The 24,850-nt window shown below is 36.1% G+C and overlaps 1 protein-coding gene across 1 annotated transcript in view; it reads left to right on the forward strand.

Moving 5' to 3' along the window:
* The first annotated feature begins 15,563 nt into the window (after positions 1 to 15,563).
* Positions 15,564 to 24,850, forward strand: part of LOC136818769 (nardilysin-like) — a 64,122-nt gene continuing 54,835 nt past the window's right edge. The window contains exon 1 of the mRNA XM_067075008.1: positions 15,564 to 15,707. Coding sequence (XP_066931109.1) covers positions 15,661 to 15,707 — 47 coding nt within the window. The 5' untranslated portion in view covers positions 15,564 to 15,660. The remainder of the gene's footprint in view (positions 15,708 to 24,850) is intronic.

The following is a 24,850-nucleotide window of genomic DNA, read 5'->3' on the forward strand; positions in this document are numbered from 1 at the left end:
AAAACATTTTACAATCTGTTACAATTTGCTTTTGCAAGAAAGATCTTTCATCTTTCAGAAAATAGGCCTTTTGCTAGAAGAAATATCATTTTGACTCCAGCAGTTCAAACATTATTTTTTTAATGATCCCACACGATAGCTTGATAGAAGATCAATTTCCATGCATTTTCTAATTTTTATCTTACTGTGTTTCATATATAACTAATTAAGTGTCTGTCTGTCAATTTTGAAATTACACATACAAACATTGGGTTTGAATATGAAATAGCCTAGCGATTATGTATGTACTTTTTAGCCTGGTGCACGGCTACTGGTATAGAAAAATCAATTCAGATTAAAATTAAATGAAAATAAAAATGCTCCTGTAGGGGGACGCCACAGTCTATTCTGGTTATTGCATAACCAATTACTCCGTACTTCAGTGGATACAAGAAAAACCAGTGGGAAAGATACTACCTATAAATCAGGCTAGCTCTAAAGCTCTAAAACAGCATCTAAACATGAAAAAAAGAATACGATTCATCAATCACTCACAAACATCAATTTGTCAGATCTAACAAAATTAATAACAGCACTGTCATCATTGGACAATCAAACAAAAATTTTATGTCAAGAACCCTGTAAACAATCAAACAGCTTCCATTGAAATGATAAGCTGCAGGTTAGATTAAGCCAAGTTAAAAAAGCCACCCCCTAGAACACCTACGAACTCCCTCAGGGGTGAAAAAAAATTCAATTTGTCAATCATTTTCTCAAGCGAAGCAATTCTAGCTTTACGATAGTGTTGCAGATCATCAGTGGTAAGAAAATGGTTGCACCCCAAAGAAATCCTATTTTGAAGCTCATTTATGGTAGTGGCCAATTAAGTCTGGAAATCAACTTTCTCAAAACATGGTCATACTGTATTGCATAAATTTGATGGAGATTTAGAAAAACATTAGTAACATACGTTGAAAATGAAGCATGAATAAAAGTTTTGACTCTTCAAAGCTGTTTTGACAAATAAACAGGCGCAATTGCATTATGGGTAAAATCCTGAAAAATACAAATATTGTTTTGGGAATGGATTTCTAGCAAATATTTGATCAATTGAATTATACGGTTCAGCACCTGAATTGCAATTTTACAGTTTCAGTAAGTTGTGAGCAAGGGGTCAATGTTTTGTAGGCCCTTTCTAACTTTTTTGTTTTCATTCAGAATGACCGGATGCCGATTGGAGAATTAGAGAACGCCTGCCGCCTAACCGCCTATCACCTGGAGGATAAACAAATAACGAGTGCATATCAGTGAAAGTTAGGGGTCACTCACATATCGATTCTTCCCACGACTAACGTCAAATTGACGCTAATTTGAAAACCCCCACGTCCCACCTCTTAAATGTCAATAATTAAAAATTATCAAAAATCAATGAAACTCTCTCTTTCACTTTCATCGCTGGTTCGTCAGCCATCTTTAATTTCGCTACGGCTTGCTCAGTTTACATTTCAAAAATGGAGATGATTTCTAAACTTTTTTCGGAAAGTTGCCAGAATTAATTATCTCCGTAATCATAATCAACAGAATAGCGGCATTTCACAAAAAAAGACCGACCGTTGGCGAAATTTAAGGGCCGCGATGACCGTCTAAACAAAAGGAACATGAGAGAGACATAAACATTAGGTCGTTTGTTTTGTTTAAAATAAAATTGTTCTATAAAATAGCAAAAAGTGAACAAATACTTATTACCGTAAGTTGGTCTCATCTCGACATCCGTCTTCTAATTTCGACACCCTTCTTTAGTGATAGGAATAATATGAAAGTTGGAAGCGGTGATTGTAAAATAATTTTTCCTCTCTTACCACTAAGCAAAGAAAAATAGTTTTGACCTTTCTTTTATTTTCAGCTCTAGAAAAGGGTGTCGAATTTAGACGAGGGATATCGATGTCGACATTAGACCAGGTTATGGTAGGTATATAAAATGAGGCACATGCGTTTGGTTTGGGAACACGAAACACAATGCGAACTACCTATGTCTAAACTTTTCAATATATCTCCAGAACTAACAGATTTTTTGAAGTTCTGTAAAAAGGTCCAAGTTCCTGAATAGTTTTACTATGTTCTGTGAAAAAAATCATAACCATCAGTGAAATACTCGTTCATCTATTCAAGATTGAAGACAAAAATTTGCGAAGAAAAATAAACCTTGAGCACAAAAAATGCTTTTTTTTAAACACTTTTTTCCACCGAAAAACAAATAACTTTTATAGACTTAACTTCCCCAAACATTGAAGAAGCCTCTACTAATTAAAGTAAATGAGATGTATAAGATAAGATAAAACAACCAGAATTTACAACTTTTCGTCCGAAGCAAAAGACGTGCTTTTCTCGCCGCCATCTTGTTTTAGACAGATGACATGGAGTTTTTATAAGATACTTTAATAATTGGTCATTTGAAGTAATAAAAATGACGCGTTCTTTAGAAAAAGTAACAAAATTGTTTTATTACTGGTTAACGACCAACCAAATCAAATAAGAGCTTGTAAAAACTCCATCTCGTCCCGTTTTAGAATGAGAATTCCAGAGAATTCCATTTGGTTCCAGTTCCCTGGTCTTTTTCCATCCAATCAGATCGCGCGATTTCACTTTCGCTTTCTCTAGTCCAATAAGACTACGGGATTTGAGTCATGTGACACCTCTATTGAAAAACCTGCGCCAAATAAAATAGAAATACAGGTCACACTATTGGCTACAGGAACTGAAAACAAGCAATTAAGGCCAATATCTTTGGTTTTTCTGAAGGAAAAAAGGTATACAGTAGCAAGCTTTACTGAAGGAGGGATAAGGCTGGGACTATCTATTTAAAAGATATGGACAAAAAAGGCACTTTTTTGGGTGATAATTAAGATTTTACTTAGAAACTTTAATTCTCTTACCCCCGTCTCGGCCTCCTCTGATATGAGCAAGGGAACCATGTTGGCCACCCCTACTGAAAATTTCAGATCAAAACAAACAAGGAATTAATTCCTGTAACTCAAGGAAATTGGAAAAAGCTGGTTTTTGACTGTTTCCGATCCTAAAGTGCTATTTTTTGGTAAAAGCTATGCAATTTATGTTTGGATTTCTAGAAAGCTTACTCATTCATTGTCAATATATTTTTTATTTGAAAGTAATCTCTTCATGGAATAAAAAGATAAAGTCAAAGCTTCTAGGGTCATTTTTCAAAAAATTTTTGCCAAATTAGATTTTCGCATTTCGCCATTTTACCCTACGCAAACGCACGTGGAGGAAAAGAAATGGGGAAAGCAACATTTGTCACGGAATAAACATTTCAAAAATTGATATTTCTGGTGAAATTTCTTAGCGTCACAGACTCTAACCTCCACCCATTTGCGTCAGTTTGACGTTAGTCGTGGATGGGAAGAATTGTTCAACTTACATGTCCATTCAGAATCGACATTAAGTTGACCCCCTTATTGTAACATGTTATGACAGAAAGTATGATTGATATCACCAGACGATCTCAATCGAAAGGACCCTGCTGACGCACCGGACTGTCTGGTGTATTTGTCCGGTGGCAAAAAGTATCCTTTCGCTACACCGGACGCAATAAGTCCGGTGTCAGTCTGGTGTTGCCTACAGGGAATTTTGGACGCCGGACATTTATGAAACAAAAAATTAAGAAACACCGGACGCACCGGACTGGTCATGTCCGGTGTTTTGATTGTCCGGTGGGAAAAAATATCCTACTCTGACACCAGACGTGCGACTTCCTTAAGTCCTGTGTAGAAATCATCATAGTGTGCAGAGGGGTCTGAACCCCCCCCATTAATATTTCATCCCCCCTATAAAGGTATCACCCCTATTTTTAAAATTTTTTGATCCCGCACCATTTACAGGGGTCCGAGCCCCCAGCATATAATTTGTACTCCCAGTATTGGGGAAGAATTTTGATGAATGAAGTATATTTTTCAGTGTGAATTCGTACCAATAGTCAATGAACTTGAAAACACTAGCAAATAAACAGTAAACTAATAATAGTAAAACTAGGAAAAACTAGGAAAAATAAGAAATAAGATTTTTTTAACCAAAAAGTTACTATCCCCCCCATTTTTATTTGATCCCCCCCTATAAGCTCAAACCCCCCATTTTAACTGGAAAATTGCCCATCCCCCCCTATAAAGCCTTCCTTGAAAACTCGGATCCCCCCCTTAAAAAAAGGGGGGGTTCATACTATGATCATTTTACACGGGACTTTCGCGTGTCCGGTGTTCGTTAAGTCAGGCGCGTCGGTGGGTCCTTAATCGACCGGTATCGACAATCGAACCAGTCGAACCAAATTGAGCGCAATTGACCGATTGAAATTCGATTGTTGAACGCAATCGAATCTCAATCGAATATTACCGCAATTTTCAGATTTGATTGAAATCGTCTGGAGTTGATTGTCTATTTTTTGCCGCCATCTTTGTTTTGACAGTTAGAAAGCAGTATGGCCCAATCAACAATACGCTTCCGAACCGGGCAAGGTTTTCTGACAACAACAACAATAAACAACGACAGTCGAACCAGTCGAATATTACCCAGAATTTTGGCGTTCAATTGAAATTCGATTGCGTTCGACAGACCTTTTTTTAAAGAGGCAGCCATGTTGAATAATTATGTACTCCAGCATAAAACCAATGATACAGCCATGCATAATTACAGTATTATGCATATTCTAAAAATTATGCATGGATGTATCATTGTTTTTATGCTGGAGTACATAATTATTCAACATGGTCTATTATGTTCGATTGAGATCGTCTGGCGGATATCAAAACAAATTTGTTGTCAAAGAGATTTAACAGTAAGTGCAAATACAAGCCAGAATATCAACAGTCTCATGTTTCAACCATCGTCCCAAGGCCAAGTTAGAGCAGTTGACAGTAGGTCGTTGCTGCATATCCCCTGCGCCCTGCTGGCCTGGCAGTTAGTCACACTAGGAAATCTAGCTTTCAGAAAAAACAACATTAGTCATCTACAGGATGTATTTGCACAACAAGGATGAGAGTTACCTGAATCAAGTTCACAAGACAATTAATTAAAACTTGAAAGTTTGAAACAAAATAAAACGTGCAGCAGCCAAATATCAACCAACCAAATTTTGTCATTCAATTCCCGAGACAGCGTTTCGATTTTTAAGGCCTTGTTTATACGCAAAAATAACGGTTTGTGTAAAGCACAGGTTACAGGTCACAGGTTACAGGTTACAGGTCAGTGATGACAGGTTGACTCTAATCAATGTCATTGCAGAGGAAAATGTTTGGAAAACACAAAGAATTATCAAAAACATAATTCTCAAGCAATTTCATCCATATAAAACCATTTCAAACATCAAAATTTAACCATGTGCTTTTATCGATCTTTCGCAGTTTGCGCCGTGTATAACGCAGACCAGAAAATATTTGAAACCATATTATACATATAACAGGTATATTACATATTGTAATGTTTGTAATGTTATATGATGGTTACATATATAAAACACATCGCTCTAAAACTAGCTTCTCAGAGAACTCACGAGCTTCTGACTGGTGTATTTTTATATCCAGCCATATTGTTATCATCACATTCGGTATGCTAAATATTTTTGGTGTTTTTCTCTTGTAAGACATGATATTTTATTATTCTGTCAATATTTTTGTCAAAAATTGTCATTAAGTCATTAAAATAACAATTGAATAATTAATTAGTTTCATCCCTCTAAAACCACTCTCTTAGGGACCTCACAAGCTTCTGATTGGTGCCGTTTTATATCCATTCGGGCGATTCTACTCAAAGTTGTACATTGTCCTTTCCGCAACAGTTTTTGATATAGCTATTCAAGGAGACGATCTGGCAGGGGTTTTATTGGCTTAAAGCTTCTACTTTACATGTGCCCCCATGGGAAATTCAGTTTAAGTTGGCACATGGACTGTCATTTTCAAAAATTTGAGTCCAAAGTTGAAAAAAGCCAATTTTTGGCATTTTTTCAAAAAAGTGCCCTTTGAACTGAGACTGAAATGTACCATTTATAAAGGGTTCTACCATTACAGTGACTTGATTTCATACTCTAACGGTATGGGGAAGGTAAATTTTTGTATGATTTTTTTCCTTCTTTGCTTCTAATAAAATCATATGGTATTTACTTCAGGTTTCATTTATGGCTCCAAATTTTGTCCTTTCCGCAACACTTTTGTTGTTTGAGTCAGAAAATTGTTTCTACTGTTGCTATTCCACCCAAAACAGGTTTTTTTTAAAAGCTCTTCTATCTAGCATTGATAGAATCTTTTTTGATTTTAAAAGGATGCTGTACTTGATCTAGAATTCATACATCTTTGGAAGTCAATAAGTCATGGTCCCAAAATCTGTCCTTTCCGCAACGCTAAACATTTGTACACAATTTTTTTCCATGGGATGTAGAGGCTTGAATTCTTTATTCAGTTTGCTAGCATTGTTATAAAGAAATTATTTTTATAAGTTTGGTTTCTGAATGTTGTGTTGTTCACAAGTAATCAAGGTTCAAACATGATGTCCTTTCCGCAACACTAATGTCCTTTCCGCAACACTTTTTTAAAACTGAATTTCTGAGTTAGTTTGGTATGTTTTTTCGATGTATTTAGGTTTTTTGGACTACTTTTAGTTCTTCCAATGTTATTCTTTTAATTTTGAACTTTTCATGAAGACATTGCATTGCTGATTTGTAAACATTCAATTTTGAATGGAAAATGTTTGGCGTGCAGAGATAACTTTTTGTAAACAATCAAATATGAAATTTGATGTTGTGATGATAGTTCATTTTCTAAAGGTTTTAGCCTAACACAAATTGTTTCATATTTAAAAGTGTATCTTTTTCTTTAGATTAGATATAATAGTAAAATGGGTAAAACTAGCACAGAGAGATCAAGAGAAAAAAGAGCAATTATTTATCAGAACAAAAGGCTACATGGAAAGTTAAAGGATCAAGATCGCGAAAGAAAGAATGCTGCAAACAGAAAGGTAGCTTAAGACAGAAAATCTAACGAGAATGAAGTTGTTTAGGGTTGTTAGGGTTAGGGTTGGCAAAGAAAAACTATAGAGCAAAACAGAAAGGGTTGAAAAGGTTGCAAACCAGAACTGATAACACTTTTTCCACTCCACAAAAATCTATTGTAAAGAATAAGATGAGACGCTTGAGAAGATCTTATGAAAAAAATAATACAAGCACCGGTGAACAGTCATCTTCATCAAATAATGAACACTCCTCTTCTTCAACAAGCTCCAGTACCCAAAATGAAGCTATGGAGCCCAAGTCCATCTCAGAAGAAGAAAGTAAAATCTAAACTGGTGCATGATGGTCTCCCAGTTGGGCTTTAACACCAAAATGAGGCAAGAGCTTGGGGTAAAACTTTTGAACGTTTCATTTAACTCAGAAAAGGAAGCTTTAACTGAGTTACAAGAACTAGTAAGAAAGTTTTTTCTACAAGATGATGTCTCACGTATGTGTACGGATACAAAAAAATGAAGAAAAACCCTGCAGATCCCGACGAGATCCTGTCCCTCAGATATCGTTTGTGTTCAATTTCTTCATTATTTGAGAAATTCAAGGCTGAAAACTCCAACGAGTGCAGTTTATCATATTTTTCGCAAAATTGCCCTTTCAATGTGGTGAAGCCTAACCCAAACGATTGGGGAACCTGTCTTTGTGTAATGCGCTTGAATCCCGAAATAAAACTTGAGGCACTAAGAAAATTCACAAAACGCACTGACCTAAGATGGAATGACACTATGGATTATCGCAATATTGATGAGCTTGTCAGAAAAGTTAAGGATCTTAACTTCAGTGCGCCTATTACATTTTCAGAATGGCAGAAAATTGAAACCACGAAGAAAAAAAAAAGAAGGTTAAAGAAAGTTAGCTGTGAAGTTCTAGTAACTTTAAGTTTCACCAAATTCAAAAAAAGACTTCTCAACGAATTGAAAATAATGCATGACCACAAGTCTCGTGTTCACTCGCAATACAAAGCATTTAAACTTGCAAGAGAAGAGGCCCAATCTAAGTCTGACGTTATCACCATTCAGCTCGATTGGTCAGAAAATGCCAAAATGCGACAAAGTGAAGAAAAGTCAGCGTATTATCATGAAGATACAGTTTGCCTTCACCCAATGTACATATGGTTCGAAATAAGCAGATATTCTCGTTGCGCCATCAGTGATTGCACTGACCATAAAGCTCCCGCAGTCATGACAAGCATTCAACCAATTCTTGATGAACTAGTGAAGACTGGTGCTAAGAAAATAAACTTTATTTCTGATTCGCTAACATCTCAGTACAGAAACAGAACCATGTGCTGGCTATTACATTCATATTCTGAATAATAAAATTGATATTAAATGGATTTGGCTTGAAAGTGGACATGGTAAAGGTATCCCAGATGGCATTGGGGCAACATTAAAGAAAGCTCTTAAGGACATCTTATCATTCAATCCAGACCAAACAGTCTACACCGTTCACGATCTTCTTATTCTGTGTAACCTTCAAGAGTCTGTTCCCTCTAATTTTTGTCCTTTCCGCAACATTATTTGAGAACTAATTTATTTTATTTAGGAATACACAAAAAGTCATACTTATGATTTTTAAGCAATTTAAAACTGTAAAATTGAATACTAAATACTTTAAACCATGAATAATTGCTTTCTTGACAGTTTTTGAAAACAGTTGCATACTTAAAATTTCAGTTTATGTCCTTTCCGCAACAGTTTGGTAAATTTTGATAGTGATAAGTAGTTTTAAGAGCAGAAAACAGTTGTTCTAAGTTGGTAACCAAGCTGGTCTTTATTTCGACCCAGTCTTGATGTTCCTCATTCAACAGGAAATTTTAAATGAGCTAAACTTGGTTTCAATAATTTCTTAACAAAAATTGATGACTCTACGAGAATGGTAAGGAAAGACTTAAAATTATCAGAAATCTTTGGGGCAGACTTCAGATTCAAGAAAGGCAATACTATAACTAACTTTTTAGGGCAAAATATTAGTTCCTAAACCAATTTGAAATTTGGCATTTTGGTACCCTGTTGCGGAAAAGACATGTACAACTTTGAGTAGAATCTCCCATTCACACTATCAACATCACATTCTGTATTATAAATATTTTTCGTGTTTTTTGTCTTTTCTTGCATCAGATTTTATGATTCTGTTAATATTTTTGTCAAAAATTGTCATTAAGACATTAAAATAATAACTGAATAATTAATTGGTTCCATCCTTCTAAAACCACTCTCTTAGGGACCTTGCAAGCTTCTGTTTGGTGCCATTTTTTATCCATTCACACCATCCACATCACATTTTGCATGATGATAAATATTTTTCGTGCTTTTGTCTTGTTAGGCATCATATTTTATGATTTTGTCATTATTTTTGTAAGTAAGTGTCACTAGGTTGTTATTCTACTCAATTGTCATTTTATAATATCTAAATAACATGTATTACTTTTTTGTAATTTAATGCCTTATGTATTGATGTTATGTTATGTATATGTTATGATCTTATTATCTTTTTTCCGGTCTGCACTTTGTTGACCTGTAACCTGTGACCTGTAACCTGTGACCTGTAACCTGCGACCTGTAACCTGTGTAAACCGCAAAAATAAAAATAATTCCGCACATGTAAATGGGTCTATTTCTATTTCTATTATTTGAATAGCAAAAACTTTATACAAAGTTATTCTCGCCAATGTAACAAAAAATATGATTAATAAAATGAAAAATATTAAGAATGTAGCCTAAATTTATAATAGAAATAATAAAATAATGAGTAATAAATAGTAAAAATCAATTTATTATGTACATATAAAGATCTAGATAAAAATATTAGCCACTAATCTAAAAACATTACCTACGTGGCTCAGTATATTGGAAAGGGTGTAATCTGGCATTGATAGTTAGTCGAAGGAAAGTAAACTCGAGAAGTTGAAAAAAGCTGAAGTGAGTTGTGATTTAGGTTTAGGTAAGTTGTCATTGCTTGAGGTCCGGCTAAATTTCCGGGAAATAGCGCCTATCCGGCGGTGCGCGGATCTACTACTAGGTGGGTTCCGCCTCCCCCGTAGATCTTTTTCTTGTGAAGTTGATCTTCAAATTAGTTTTCAAGGTTGGCTTTGGCTCAAATTTTTTCATCTATGGCTCAAATTTTAGGCAATATTTCTCAAAGTTTTTGAAAATGTTAATTTCATTAAAAAGCGCCGGGTTATTTTTTCATGAATCCCTTAGAAGTTAGGACCCTGCCGACGCACCGGACTTAACGAACACCGGACACGCGAAAGTCCGGTGTAAAATGAGAATTTTTTTTACCACCGGACAATTTCTACACCGGACTTAAGGGAGTCGGATGTCCGGTGTCGGAGAAGGATATTTTTTCCCACCGGACAATCAAAACACCGGACATGACCAGTCCGGTGCGTCCGGTGTTTCTTAATTTTTTGTTTCACAAATGTCCGGCGTCCAAAATTCCCTGTTTGCAACACCGGACTGACACCAGAGTTATTGCGGCCGGTGTAGCGGAAGGATACTTTTTGCCACCGGACCAATACACCGGACAGTCCGGTGCGTCGGCAGGGTCCTTAGAAGTTTGCGGCACATTTTTTTGCTTGAGAGTCAAGTAAAAGATATAGCGCTTTCACAGCATTAATCTTTACACGCATTTTGTTTGGCGGGACGCTAGTGTGACTAACTGCCTGGCCTGGGGCCAAACGACTTTCTACTAATTTATGATTTAAAGAAAAAGGCAAGGAACAGAAAGAAATCAGACAGAAAAGGTTCAAAGAATTTTACTGTTAACTGCTTGTGCGTATGGCGATGGAGGTGTTTCTTTTTTTGTCAGCAAAGCCTTAAGCTGAGCAAAGGTTAGTTTAGCAATCAGCTGTCAGTCAGTCACGAACGAACGAATGCAGAATACATAGCAACTTTGCCTTTTGTCGGCTTCAGCTGTAATTTATAACAGCCTCACATAATGTAACGATTTCTATGATTATTCGCCTTATATACTTTTTGATACTATTTGAAGGCTTATACAATCAATTTATAATTAATATTTGATGATAATATACTAATATTTATATGATGACGAGGGGAAAGTATTGGGAAAATATATTACCATCGAAATTTTCTACATGTAAACCCGACAAGGGAAAATCTTTTTTTCGGAGAAATTTTATGTTTTAAAGACCGTTTTACACTGAAATATCTGAATAATTCATGTGTAGTAGCAATGGATAAGAAATTTGACGTTTAGGACTGCATTTTCAAAAAGTTTCAAATAACTATTTACTTTCCCAAAACATTTCTTGAGTGAAATTATTCTTACATATAACAAAAGGAAAATGACTGTGACTTGTAGAAAAGTTTTATTTGAGTGTAAAAAGGACTTTAATTTTAAATCGGAATCAGAAACCCGATATCGGATTTTACAGTTTTAAAGGGAACTTTCACTTTCGTTATTGACCATATGGCAGCAGTGAAAAAAAAAAACCAAAAGCAAGCCAGCACCACATTCGTCGCACCACATTCAACACCACTTTTGCAGCACCACATTCGCACTTTCGTTTTCGCTCCAGCACCACATTCGGCACTTTCGTTTTCGCTCCAGCACCACATTCGGCACTTTCGTTTTCGCTCCAGCACCACATTCGGAAATTCCAGCACCACATTCAACTTTCTGCCCAATTTTCATACTGAAGGAGAGTATTCCTATCCTGGAAATTATGATTCCTATCAAGCCTTATCTATAAGCTTCCATTTAAAGCCAAAATGAAGTCTCTATCACCATTTCTCTTCATAGCCTCGCGTTATAAAGACACCTCGGTAGAGTACCGAAAATCTTAATTTTGGTGTTTTGGACTAAAAATTGTACTGAAGGAGATTATTCCTATTCTGGAAATTATGATTCCTATCAAGCCTTATCTATTAACTTCCATTTAAACCCAAAATGAAGTCTCTATCACCATTTCTCTTCATAGCCTCGCGTTATAAAGACACCTCGGTAGAGTACCGAAAATCTTAATTTTGGTGTTTTGGACTAAATATTGTACTGAAGGAGAGTATTCCTATTCTGGAAATTATGATTCCTATCAAGCCTTATCTATAAGCTTCCATTTAAAGCCAAAATGAAGTCTCTATCACCATTTCTCTTCATAGCCTCGCGTTATAAAGACACCTCGGTAGAGTACCGAAAATCTTAATTTTGGTGTTTTGGACTAGAAATTGTACTGAAGGAGAGTATTCCTATTCTGGAAATTATGATTCCTATCAAGCCTTATCTATTAACTTCCATTTAAACCCAAAATGAAGTCTCTATCACCATTTCTCTTCATAGCCTCGCGTTATAAAGACACCTCGGTAGAGTACCGAAAATCTTAATTTTGGTGTTTTGGACTAAATATTGTACTGAAGGAGAGTATTCCTATTCTGGAAATTATGATTCCTATAAAGCTTTATCTACTAGTTTCCATTTAAAGCAAAAATGAAGTCTCTGTCACCATTTCCCTACTCAGCCTCACGTTTTAAAGACACCTCGGTAGAGTACCGAAAATCTCAATTTTGGTATTCTGGCCTTTTATATTTTACAGAAGAAAAGTATTCTTTTCCTGGAAATTATGATTCCTATCTGGCTTAATATATTACCTTCCATTTAAAGCCAGAATGAATTCTCTATCACCATTTCCCTTCACAGCCTCGCTTTTTAAAGACACTTCGGTAGAGTACCGAAAATGTTTTGCTTTCAAGAGTATGAAATACATAGTCGAATGAATATTCATAATATTCATAAGAAATGGTTTGAGAATTTGCCGTATTTTTTGTCTAAACACTTCATTTTAATGTTACGTGGTAGTGTTAAAATTTCAAAGCCGCCTTACTTTATGGTTATTCGCATATTTTGGATTGTGAGTCGTCTGTGACAACGTTTGGGACCGCTAGTTTTATGATATATTTTATGGTTTATGAATTAATTTAAAACTAATTTCACAGGTCACGTGACCTTTTATATGACTAAATAAGTAGCCTCGCTAGCAAATCAAGTCAAAAAGTATGTTGACGTTTCTTTTAAAGAAATAATTAAAAAAGCAATTATAAGAGCAATAGCATGGTTGGTGTGTGGTGCACATATGTGGGCTTCCAAGAGGCCAGTATTCTGTTATATGACCTTTTTCATCTTTGGTATTCGAAAAAAAAATTACCGTTATTCTGCTATTTGAGACGTCTTCCGGTATTGATCTTTACACAGTAATCTACCGGTAAATTTTCAAACAGACCGGTACAGTATTTCGGTATCGTTGTTCCAAAAAAGGCGAAAAGAGGGGCTTAAAAACAGCCACTGATAACTCATAAAGATGACATACATTATAATTGATGCCTTCATCAATGACTTCATAAAGTAAATGTTTTCACTTTGTTATTTCATTTTTTTTTTATTTTATGAGACATATTGTACAAACTAACCTCTTTATCTTTTGACCCGAAATTATTAACCGCTGTCCAATCTTCCCGATTTTTCCCCATTGATAAGGAGTCTCTAAGAAAACAGATTTGAGCTCCTAACATTATTAGGACTGTTTAAACACGCAGCACACGGCATATTGCTCGAATTCTCGGGTGCAGCAATCGCTAAGAGTCAAGTGCACGTGTAGATACCCTTGTTCAATAGAGGCGATTACCCTGTGTGACACCCCTGTGCCACAAACCTGCTGGGACCCCCTACTGGCCCCTACTCGCTGGTTTCGATAGGAATTTTTATCCCCACTGTTAGAAAAGGTTCCTCTGGAGCTGTTGAGATAGGCCCCCCTATTCAGTTCAGTTCTACAACTGAGGTACACACCAATCCCATATTTAAAGGGGGAGCGAAGTGCAGGTGTACGAAGCAATCAGCTATGTTTCTAATAGTAATAGGAGATAAACATCTTTAAATCACACTAGTTTAACCCTCTCTCTCGAAGCGTGTATGGCTCTCATTTGCCACGAAAATGGTTCCTTATGATAAAAGCCTGGTTATACATAGTGCGTGATTCAGAGTCATTGCAGGCGGAGGACCCTGGTCTCCCCACGTTTATAAAAACAAAAGAAAATTTTTAATCCCTAACGGACTTTCAAGAACCTCTGTTATTGGGAAAATCATTCCAAATTATGGTCGTATTGAAGCAAATAAAAGAGGGTCAAAATTAAAAAGTTTTCTCTTCGGCGCCAACCATGGTCCACAGTCACTTATGTTTTTTGTCATTCCATTTTTGGGAGCAAAACAGGGGCATCAATTGGAGCCATCAAACAACATCGGTTATTTCTAGTCAGGTACTTAGCAAAATCTCACTAGTCATACTCTACAACCTGCACATCAAAGTTTCCAGCGATTCGTTTCGATATTGCCAGTATTGTCAGATTTAATTGACTTTTTGCCAGAACCTGTTTTTGAGAATTTTTTGACCGAGATTAAGGAATTTCAAGAAAAAATTACCGGCATTTCGTACCCCCATTTTCTTAACCCTCCCCCTCCACTGCTGCGAGAGCAAAGGTATTTTCTTTAGAGTAAACTGCAAACTGAGTCATCCATAATTTGTATCAGGCTTGTTTGTATATCTTTTTGAACGTTTTAAGCATGTGAGTACTAAATTTGAACTTATTTTTTTCGCTTTACTTTTTTAAAAAGAGCTCTGGCCATGTCCGCATATCGTACATCCCTATCTCACAGACCCGGTGGGAGGTGGGAACGATGGGACCAACAATACATTGATCAAAGCGGGATGCCGAGGTGCCTTTAAAACGTGACGCTGGAAAGGGAAATGATAGTAGAGACTTCATTTTTGCTTTAAATAGAAGGTATATAAGGCTTGATAGGAATCATAATTTCCAGAATAGGAATACTCTCCTTCAGTACAACTTTTAGTCCGAAACTCCCTAACTAAGATTTTTGGTACCCTACCAAGGTGTCTTTATAACGTGAGGCTGAGAAGGAAAATGGTGATAGAGTCTTAATTTCTGCTTTAAATGGAAGGTAATAGATAATTCTTGATAGGAATCATAATTTCCAGTATAAGAATACTCTCCTTCCGTATGATTTTTAGTCCAAAATACCACAATTAAGATATTCGGCACTCTACCGAGGTGTCTTTAAAACGTGAGTCTGGGAAGGGAAATGGTGATAGAGACTTCGTTTTTGCCTTAAATGAAAGGTAATAAATAAGGCTTGATAGGAATCATAAAATCCAGGATAGGAATACTCTCCTTCCGTATGATTTTTAGTCCAAAATACCAAAATTAAGATTTTCGGCACTCTACCGAGGTGTCTTTATAACGCGAGGCTATGAAGAGAAATGGTGATAGAGACTTCATTTTGGCTTGAAATGGAAGTTGATAAATAAGGCTTGATAGGAATCATAATTTCCAGGATAGGAATACTCTACTTCAGTATGAAAATTGGGCAGAAAGTTGAATGTGGTGCTGGAATTTCCGAATGTGGTGCTGTAGCGAAAACGAAAGTGCGAATGTGGTGCTGCGAAAGTGGTGTTGAATGTGGTGCTACGAATGTGGTGCTGGCTTGCTTTTGGTAAAAAAAAAAAAGAAAAAGGAAATTTTTAGAGAAAATAGCATGCTGTTGAGCCATCTCTAATGACAAACAATTTTTAAGTCAAATTATTTGGTATTAATATGTTTAAAGAATTGATCAAATCTCCAAGTGATTATCGCGACTACAGGTAAAGTTCATAAAGTTCACAAAACTTTCATCAGACAAAGCAACTTTTTTGTGTTTTTAAAGTGCTACCGTGAGAAACATGGAAAAGTTTAATCTTTTATTCGTTCAATTGAAATAGAGGATTTTGGAAACTGTTTTTTTTTTTTGCACAAACCCCTGTAACTATGGCGAGCACCCCGTTGCAGGACCCTGCCGACGCACCGGACTTAACGAACACCGGACACGCGAAAGTCCGGTGTAAAATGAGAATTTTTTTTACCACCGGACAATCTCTACACCGGACTTAAGGAAGTCGGATGTCCGGTGTTGGAGAAGGATATTTTTTCCCACCGGACAATCAAAACACCGGACATGACCAGTCCGGTGCGTCCGGTGTTTCTTTATAATTTTTTGTTTCGTAAATGTCCGGCGTCCAAAATTCCCTGTATGCAACACCGGACTGACACCGGACTTATTGCGTCCGGTGTAGCGAAAGGATACTTCTTGCCACCGGACAAATACACCGGACAGTCCGGTGCGTCGACAGGGTCCTCCCGTTGCTAAGATGTTAGCTTGAAATCAAAAGTCAGTCAGTAGTCGGGGAGCAGAATTCAATATCTCGAGTTAGAAGCGTTTTTGCTTAACCCTAAAAAAGAATGGGGTTGTTATATACCGTTGGAACGGAAATTTTATGCTGATTATGGAAACCCAGGTCTTAAAAAGTCTATCCTGGACGATTTTGAAAAGGAGGCTGGAGTTTGCACTCCTCCGTGGTGTTTTTTCGATTTTACCTGTTTTAGAAAAATGCTGACTGTCAGCAAAGTAAAGGTTTTTAGAATTTAATTTTTTTTGAAAATTGCTTCCAATAGAATTGCCTTTTAGCAAAAAATTCAAAATTTTTGAAAAAAACATTTTTTGCACTCCTTCTTGGAGGTTTTTTTGCAAAAATCAGCGTTTTTACAAAAATATACTGCTAAAACAAGTCTGCTGGCAACTGAAATCCGGTTCAAATGACCCCTTTAATGGTTTTGACGGAAGAACTATAACTTACCATGACAAAAAACCGAAAACTGCTGTCAAAAAACAATTATTTTGGCTTTTTGCTCTCCTTCTTTGGTGTTTTTTGACAAAAATCGATTTTAGCCGTTTTTAACCAAAATTCGACTTTTACAAACTATTCCCTTAATTTTGGAAACTGAATACCTTCGTATCTCTAAAAGTTATTCTCCATTATGTAAAATGATGAAAAAAATCAAAAGTTGATCTCCTCCGTTGATGCTTTTTCACCAAAAAGTTATGTTTTTGAACGAATTTCTGCCTAATGGTCCAGGGGAATTTCAGGCTTAATTTAGGGAACCCAAAATTTGCGTACACGCGAAATTTTTTGATTGAAATGTGTTCATTAGGTCCTTAGGAGTGAAAAACCATCGAGTGACACTTTTCACACCTTGGGCATTTTCCATAATGGTGGAAATTTCAAAATGGCGGATTTTTTTTGAAATTTTGATGTCTCTGAACATGGACATATTATATACCGTTGGAAAGGGTTTTTCATGCTGAACAACTTTTTTGCTTACAAAAAAAGGCATAAAATGTACTCAATGTGAGTAAAAGGGGACTGAAGGTGTTAAAATGATGTCATCATCACCACCAAAAATTTGACATTTGCTTCAAATTATTGAAAAGGATTTTTCATTACTCACGAAAAAGTCTGAAAATCTAATAAGTAATGTGCAATGTACGAGTAAAAAGTGATAGAAGGTATCAAAATAACGTCATCACTGTCCAAAGCATTGCTCCATTATATTGATGAATGTCTATATACCATTGAAAAGTATTTTCATGCTGATGTTGGTGCACCATAAAAAAGCACTGATTCGACTGTAGCACTAAAAAGGTTGTGTTTAATCTTGCCATGAAAGTTTGATTCAGTAGTAATTACTTAATCATTTTGAGATTCTCACATTAACATGCCAGTGGAGGCTTTGTGACTGCCAAGCAGAGGAATGTAAAGAGATGGAAAAACAGCTTTTTGAAAACAATAGAAAAACGGCTCGTCATATACCAGGTCTATTGCCCTTAAGGGAGTTTATGTCGAGTTAATAGGTTTCTTTTGTTGTCGCTATAAAAAATCTGCATAATTAGCGTGTTGTGACAAAATTCTTTTGTTTCAAGCCTGATTATGCGCAAACTTTTAGGGCTTATATTTTGGGTACACCTCCCCTATACGAAAAGGTACCTATATCGTCTTGCTCAGAATTTCCTAGCGATTCTACTGATATAACCGCATCATGACCGCACCATAATATGGAAAGCTAGAGCTCGAGAAAATTATAACTTCATTTTGATTTTACTCAACTTCTGACAGTTTTACAAGAACCAATTTAATATCATTGCGTTAAGAATTTCTTTTGCTATACATTGGTAAAAATATCGCTCCTTATTCTTAAAAATTGAACTGTAATCGGCAAAAAAGGAAAAACTAATTTTCATTTTTATCGTCAAATCATGTAGAAACCGTTCGATTTGTATGGCGAGCCGTCTTTTCTCGACTTTTATTTAATGACCTAATCAAGGTTTTTACAATAGAATTTTCAATAGAAGTGATCGTTGAACTTTGAGTAATCAGAAAAGCTGTTTTTCCATCTCTTTACATTCCTCTGTGCCAAGGCAGTTGAATTCTTCTACATTTTACATTACAAGAGTATATCCATGTATTCGATCTTTTTTTAGCTAACATGTAGAACTATGACAGGAGAAACTTTGATAGTGTGGAAAAGTTTTTCTGCATCTTCGGAATTGCCCAGATTGTATCTGTAAAGTAGTACCTGCTTCTTGATCTTTGGGGAATAACACAGTGGCATATCCACGGGGGGATGGGCGGTTCTCCCAAAAAAAATAAAAGTTGACCAAAAAGGTCAAAGTTTTCCCAATAGAATGTGAAGGGGTCTGTAGTTTTTGTAACCTTTTTCTGTTTACATCTGACCTTTTTAAGGCATCCTTTAAGCTGCTTGACATTTCTTAGAAGTTTTTTTTTACGTTTTTTACACTTTTTATGACCTTATTCTGACTAACTTTGAGATTTCCAATGCCATTTGTTAAGCTATTTGAACTTGCTTACAGCAAAAATTTACGCCTGTGGCGCATAAATTTCCTCTAAAAAAGGTGAAAATTTTTCCAATCTCGCCCCCGAAACGAAAACTCGTGGCTACGCCTCTATTACACCGTATGTTTGTAGCGGTTGAGTGAAGTCTTCAATACATAGTCTAGCGACAGTTTAATAGAAAAGGTGCCAGCGCACTTTTATCGAAGGCATCTGTATTATTTAAAGGCGATTTAACGATGGTATTTGTTCTGTAATTGAATTGATGATTGGATTACAAAGAATCGGAATTCCAAGTCTGAAATATAGGCTTGCGTTATGATATAGTTGAGATCTTCAAACTTTTGAATCAGTATGACAACAAATCATGTGTTTCTAAAAAATTTAACCAACAAATACATAAGACCTGAGAACACAGCTCTGAACTGGTAAAAGTTTTCGAAAGTTATGGTGATCATGGACCCTATAGCAACTCTCTTTACTATCGAGGCATCAAACAGTGGAATAGTCTGTCTGAAAAAGTAGTTAAATCATCAATCATCCAAGATATAAGAGTTTAAAGAAGATCTTGGAAAGAGGGAATGTTTGGGTATGATTGAAAATGTCACTATTGTTGCATATCTGTAATATCTGTATCTTGTAATAAAACAAACCAATGTGTGAGTGATTTATAGATGCCCATGTGCTTGCTTCGGAATCTGTAAAGCTTTACTATTACTTAGTTGGGCCCCCAGCGGTTTGTGTTAATGCGTGAAAATCCATTTTTTATTGCGTGAATGCGTGAATCTGCCCTGTTTTTTGCGTGAACGCGTGAATTTTTCCTTCTCACCCAAATTTGTGCAAATTTCCCCTATCTTAGACAATTTCCCTGATTTTTTCCGAAAATTTCCCCGATTTCCCAAAAAATCGGGTTTGCATGAATTTGAGAAAAACTTCCGTGAATGCGTGTATTTTTGGTCCGCTGGGGGCCTCTTAGTTTGACCTGGTAATCAAACCTTTTAACCTAATCCATCGTCAAATAGGAGATCTACCTAAAGGGTTTAAGCGCCAGTTCTACAGACAGGATGTGATGTGATGTACCACAGATGCAAGGTATTGTAAAAACACACAAACGTATAACCCCAGAACTCATATCAATTGAAAAAAGTGGACTAAAAAACCATCTCGATGATAAAAAAAGAGATTTGCCATTCCCGTTAGCACTTAGCCCCTTCAAGCTCCCCACCTGCTAAGAAATTCTCAACGGTTTATTGATGCTACAGGGGTGTAAAAATAAAAATGACGATTATTTAGTTTTGCTTGATGACACCGATGGTTTCTTTGTAGCTGCCTGCTACGTAAGCGAACTAGATGAAGCGAATCTGTAATGAACTAGATTACCCTTGTGGGTCAATCGAACAAAGAAAAGGTGGTCTAGAGAGTTAAAACCATTGGAATCTCTTCCAATTTCAATCAGTATTTCAGAGCATGATTTCTAGCCTTCGGCTTATATTTCATTGCTATTGCTTTATACTCTACAATAAATCCTACATAACACATTACTCAGTAAAATTTCAGACTTTTTAGTATTAAGCGAAAAGAATGTTCAGCTCGAAAAATCCTTTTCCGGGGTGTCTACAGAATTGTTCTCATTAGTTGCAAGGTTTTAAGTTTTGTACGGTCAAATTTTAGGCATTTTTCACGGTTTTCGGTTCATTTTTTGAGTATCTTTAAGGTTTCTCGGGGCTCCATTTGATTTTGACTGGTAGTACAGTACTCTTGAACGAGGTGTGTATAAAAGATTATTTCGTAGTATTCTCGAGATTACGAGAGAAACGAGAGAAGCAAGCACGCAATTTTTTTGGAAATATTGCTTGTATAGAAAGAGACTTCGGGAAAACACAAATCGAACCACAAGACAAAATGCTCTTTTTCAAGGTTTTCAAGGAATTCCTTTAGATCATGGACACTTTTCAAGGAATTCCTTTAGATCATGGACACTTTTCAAGGTTGTTTGGTCTATTTTAAAGTTTCTTCATAAGCTTTTCAAGGTTTTCAAGGTCCTGTAGTCACTCTCTTTTCAATAATTTGAAGCAAATGTCAAATTTTTGGTGGTGATGATGACATCATTTTAACACCTTTTGTACTTTTACTCACATTGAGTACATTTTATGACTTTTTTGTAAGCAAAAAAGTTGTTCAGCATGAAAAACCCTTTCCAACGGTATATAATATGTCCATGTTCAGAGACATCAAAATTTCAAAAAAATACAAAATCCGCCATTTTGAAATTTCCACCATTATGGAAAATGCCCAAGGTGTAAAAAGTGTCACTCGATGGTTTTTCACTCCTAAGGACCTAACGAACACACTTCAATCAAAAAATTTCATGTGTACGCAAATTTTGGGTTCCCTAAATTAAGCCTGAAATTCCCCTGGACCATTAGGCAGAAATTCGTTCAAAAACATAACTTTTTGGTCAAAAAGCATCAACAGAGGAGATCAATTTTTTATTTTTTTCATCATTTTACATAATGGAGAATAACTTTTAGAGATACGAAGGCATTCAGTTTCCAAACTAAAGGGAATAGTTTGTAAAAGTCGAATTTTGGTTAAAAACGGCTAAAATCGATTTTTGTCAAAAACACCAAAGAAGGAGAGCAAAAAGCCAAAATAATTGTTTTTTGACAGCAGTTTTCGGTTTTTTGTCATGGTAAGTTATAATTCTTCCGTCAAAACCATTAAAGGGGTCATTTGTACCGGATTTCAGTTGCCAGCAGACTTGTTTTAGCAGTATATTTTTGTAAAAACGCTGATTTTTGCAAAAAACCTCCAAGAAGGAGTGCTAAAAAATGTTTTTTTCAAAAATTTTGAATTTTTTGCTAAAAGGCAATTCTATTGGTAGCAATTTTCAAAAAAAAATAAATTCTAAAAACCTTTACTTTGCTGACAGTCAGCATTTTTCTAAAACAGGTAAAATCGAAAAAACACCACGGAGGAGTGCAAACTCCAGCCTCGTTTTCAAAATCGTCCAGGATAGACTTTTTAAGACCTGGGTTTCCATAATCAGCATAAAATTTCCGTTCCAACGGTATATAACAACCCCATTCTTTTTTAGGGTTAAGCAAAAATGCCATTTTTGGATTCTGCTCCCCGACTACAGGCACATCCTGGCAAATGAACGGGGTATTTTCCACTTGCGATTGGTGGCAAATGCAAGGGGTCGAAAACAAAAGTGATGCAATAGCACTGAATACCCCACGCAATTGAACCGGGTTGGAAATATTCAGACCTGCCAACTTAAGATGTTCATTTGGCGTGAGATAAAAATTTCGAAGGAAAATCCGAAATCTTAGCCCGATTTTTCCGATTTTCCGACTTCGGAAAACGGAAAATTTTTTCCAAAAAATTGGAAAATCGGGGAAATTTATTCCGAAAATCGGAAAATCGGGAAAATTTATTCCGAAAATCGGAAAACCGGGCAAATTTTTTTTCCAAAAATCGGAAAATCGGGGAAATTTATTCCAAAAATCGGAAAATCGAGGAATGTTTTTTTCCAAAAATCGGAAAATCGGGGAAATTTATTCTGAAAATCGGAAAATCGGGGAAATTTCTTTCAATTATCAAAAATGAGTGAGAAATCAAACTTTTGAAAAATTGCGTGAGACAGTGTTGGAATGCGTGAGTCTCACGTCCAATGCGTGAGAGTTGGCACCTATGAATATTTTGCATCATTTCAAAGAACTGCATAGATGACCAGACAATCTCAATCGAACGGAATCGACGATCGAACCAATCGAACCAAATCGAACGCAATCGACCGATTGAATTTCGATTGTCGAATCAATATCAAATCTGAAAATTGCGGTAATATTCGATTGAGATTCGATTGCGTTCGACAATCGAATTTCAATCGGTCGCTTGCGTTCGATTTGGTTTGACTGGTTCGATCGTCGATTCCGTTCGATTGAGATTGTCTGGAGATGAAATTTTTTTTCCATGGGTCAATTTTGTCTTCGAAGATTGAAGAAACTTTAAACGAAAAAATAAAGTTCCCAGTTTTCTTCCTTTTTTCCCATTTTCAGTTTGAAGTTCATTTTTATTCATAGACCTTTTTTCAAAGAGGATGTCCTGTTGAATAATTATGTAGTCCAGCCATAAAAACAATGATAGAGCCATGCATAATTACTGTATCATGCATATTGTAATAATTATGTATGGTTTTATCATTGTTTTTCTACTGGACTACATAATTATTCAACAGGGTGGTCTCTTTGAAAAAAGGTCTATTTTCACGCTTTTAGCCTGAGATGTCCTATCTCATTTACACACACAGGGTGACGAATACCCATTGCAAATGCTCACCCCGTTCATTTGCCAGGATGTGCCTGACTGAAAGTGAAACCACTAAAAATGAAAGTAAAATTGGCCCGCACTCAATATCCCGTAATCTTGATATAGGAGTTTAAGCATAGACTGCCACTGATGCAAGTCACCCAACTTCACAGTAGACCCTTGCCTAGAAATCCATATATATGCTATGATTTCTTAATGGCGAAATATATAGCATGGTTAGGGTTGAGAGTTTGAATTTCCCAGATCCTAATGATAGTTGAAAACACAGCCAATCAAATTCTGTTATTCTTTCTCACTGGTCACAAGTATTTCTAATAGAGAAAACGCAATTGTTCCGAAATTTGGTTTTTATCTTAGCAAGTGAGGGGGGGGCATACAGGATATTGGTACATTGATTTTGGCCTTTTTTTAGATGGGTAAATTGGTATAACAGGAAAAAAATGATTGGTACTCGGTATTTCAAAATCATCTCGGTATTGGTAAAAGACCCATTTTTATGTCGGTAATTCAGTATTTTTGGTCAACCATCGGTATCAAAGATCATGAGCCATTGCGCCCCAAGACCAAATTATGTGAGATAAATTTTAAAATCTTGCAATTTTTTTCGCTCGCTTCGCTCGCAATAAAATTCTTTCACAATCTGCCAATACACTCTTCTCGAGATGCATAAATAAGCATTGCAGGTCTCGTTTTCAAATATTGTTGCCTAAGTAACTCAACGTCATTTGACATGTAATTATCTTTTGTAAATGTGCGTGCTTTTGTTTTAAAACTGATAACTTCCTTTTGGGAATGCATTTACGTCTAGGTAAATTGAATTTTGAATAATTATTCTGCTTGCGAACGAGGCCAGCAATGCTTTCTCGGGAAGAGTGTATTTGGTGAACACAAAATTTAAAAAAAATTTAATTTTTTTTTGCTCGCTTTGCTCGCACTAACTTCTTCGATATCTTATTGATAAGTATCAAATGCATGGCTTCTTTGAGTTTATGTTATTTGGTTGACTTTCAAAAATTTTCTATTTGGCCAAAGCCTCCTTTACTATTCGAATATATGAACGATATGTTCTGAGCGCTGATCTACTAAATAATCCCTCCATCATACATAAATTAGTACAAATCAAGGAACACTCAGGGGCGCCGATTTGAAAAATCATTGCTGCAATTTTGATAAGGCAAGAGGCTCAGTCAGGGGTCTGCTTGACACGTGAATGCCCATTTTTCTGCCGTGAATACAGTTGACGCTCTCTAAATTGACGTTCTACTCTTTGATTAGCTCCCATTTTGGATCCATTGGCGTTTTGACAGGGGGCCATGCCTCCCAAAGTTGAGCTTTTTTGAACGCCAAAATCTTGAAATTACCCTAAACTGTAATTGATCGCCCCCCACCAAAGAAAAAAATAATTGACCAAAAAGGTCAAAGTTTTCCCAACAGAATGTGAAGGGGTTTGTAGTTTTTGTGACCTTTTTCTGGCTACCTTTGACCTTTTTAAGGCCTCCTTTAAGCTGTTTGATATTTCTTAGACCAAAATTTTTGCGTGCTGCGCCAAGATTACAAAGCATTTTGGATGATGAAAAACCCGACCTTTATCGTCCACACATACCAAGCACCCATTTTTGCCTAAGTACCCCCTCCGGGGGACGAGTACCTAAAAAATGGGGAAAAATTGATTTGTATTGGTATTTAAACGAAAAAATTATCGGTATATTGGTAATTGAGAGAAAAAG

The sequence above is a fragment of the Clytia hemisphaerica genome, unplaced genomic scaffold, assembly GCF_902728285.1.
Source record: "Clytia hemisphaerica strain Z4C2 unplaced genomic scaffold, Clytia hemisphaerica genome assembly, whole genome shotgun sequence".
Taxonomy (NCBI): Eukaryota; Metazoa; Cnidaria; class Hydrozoa; order Leptothecata; family Clytiidae; genus Clytia; species Clytia hemisphaerica.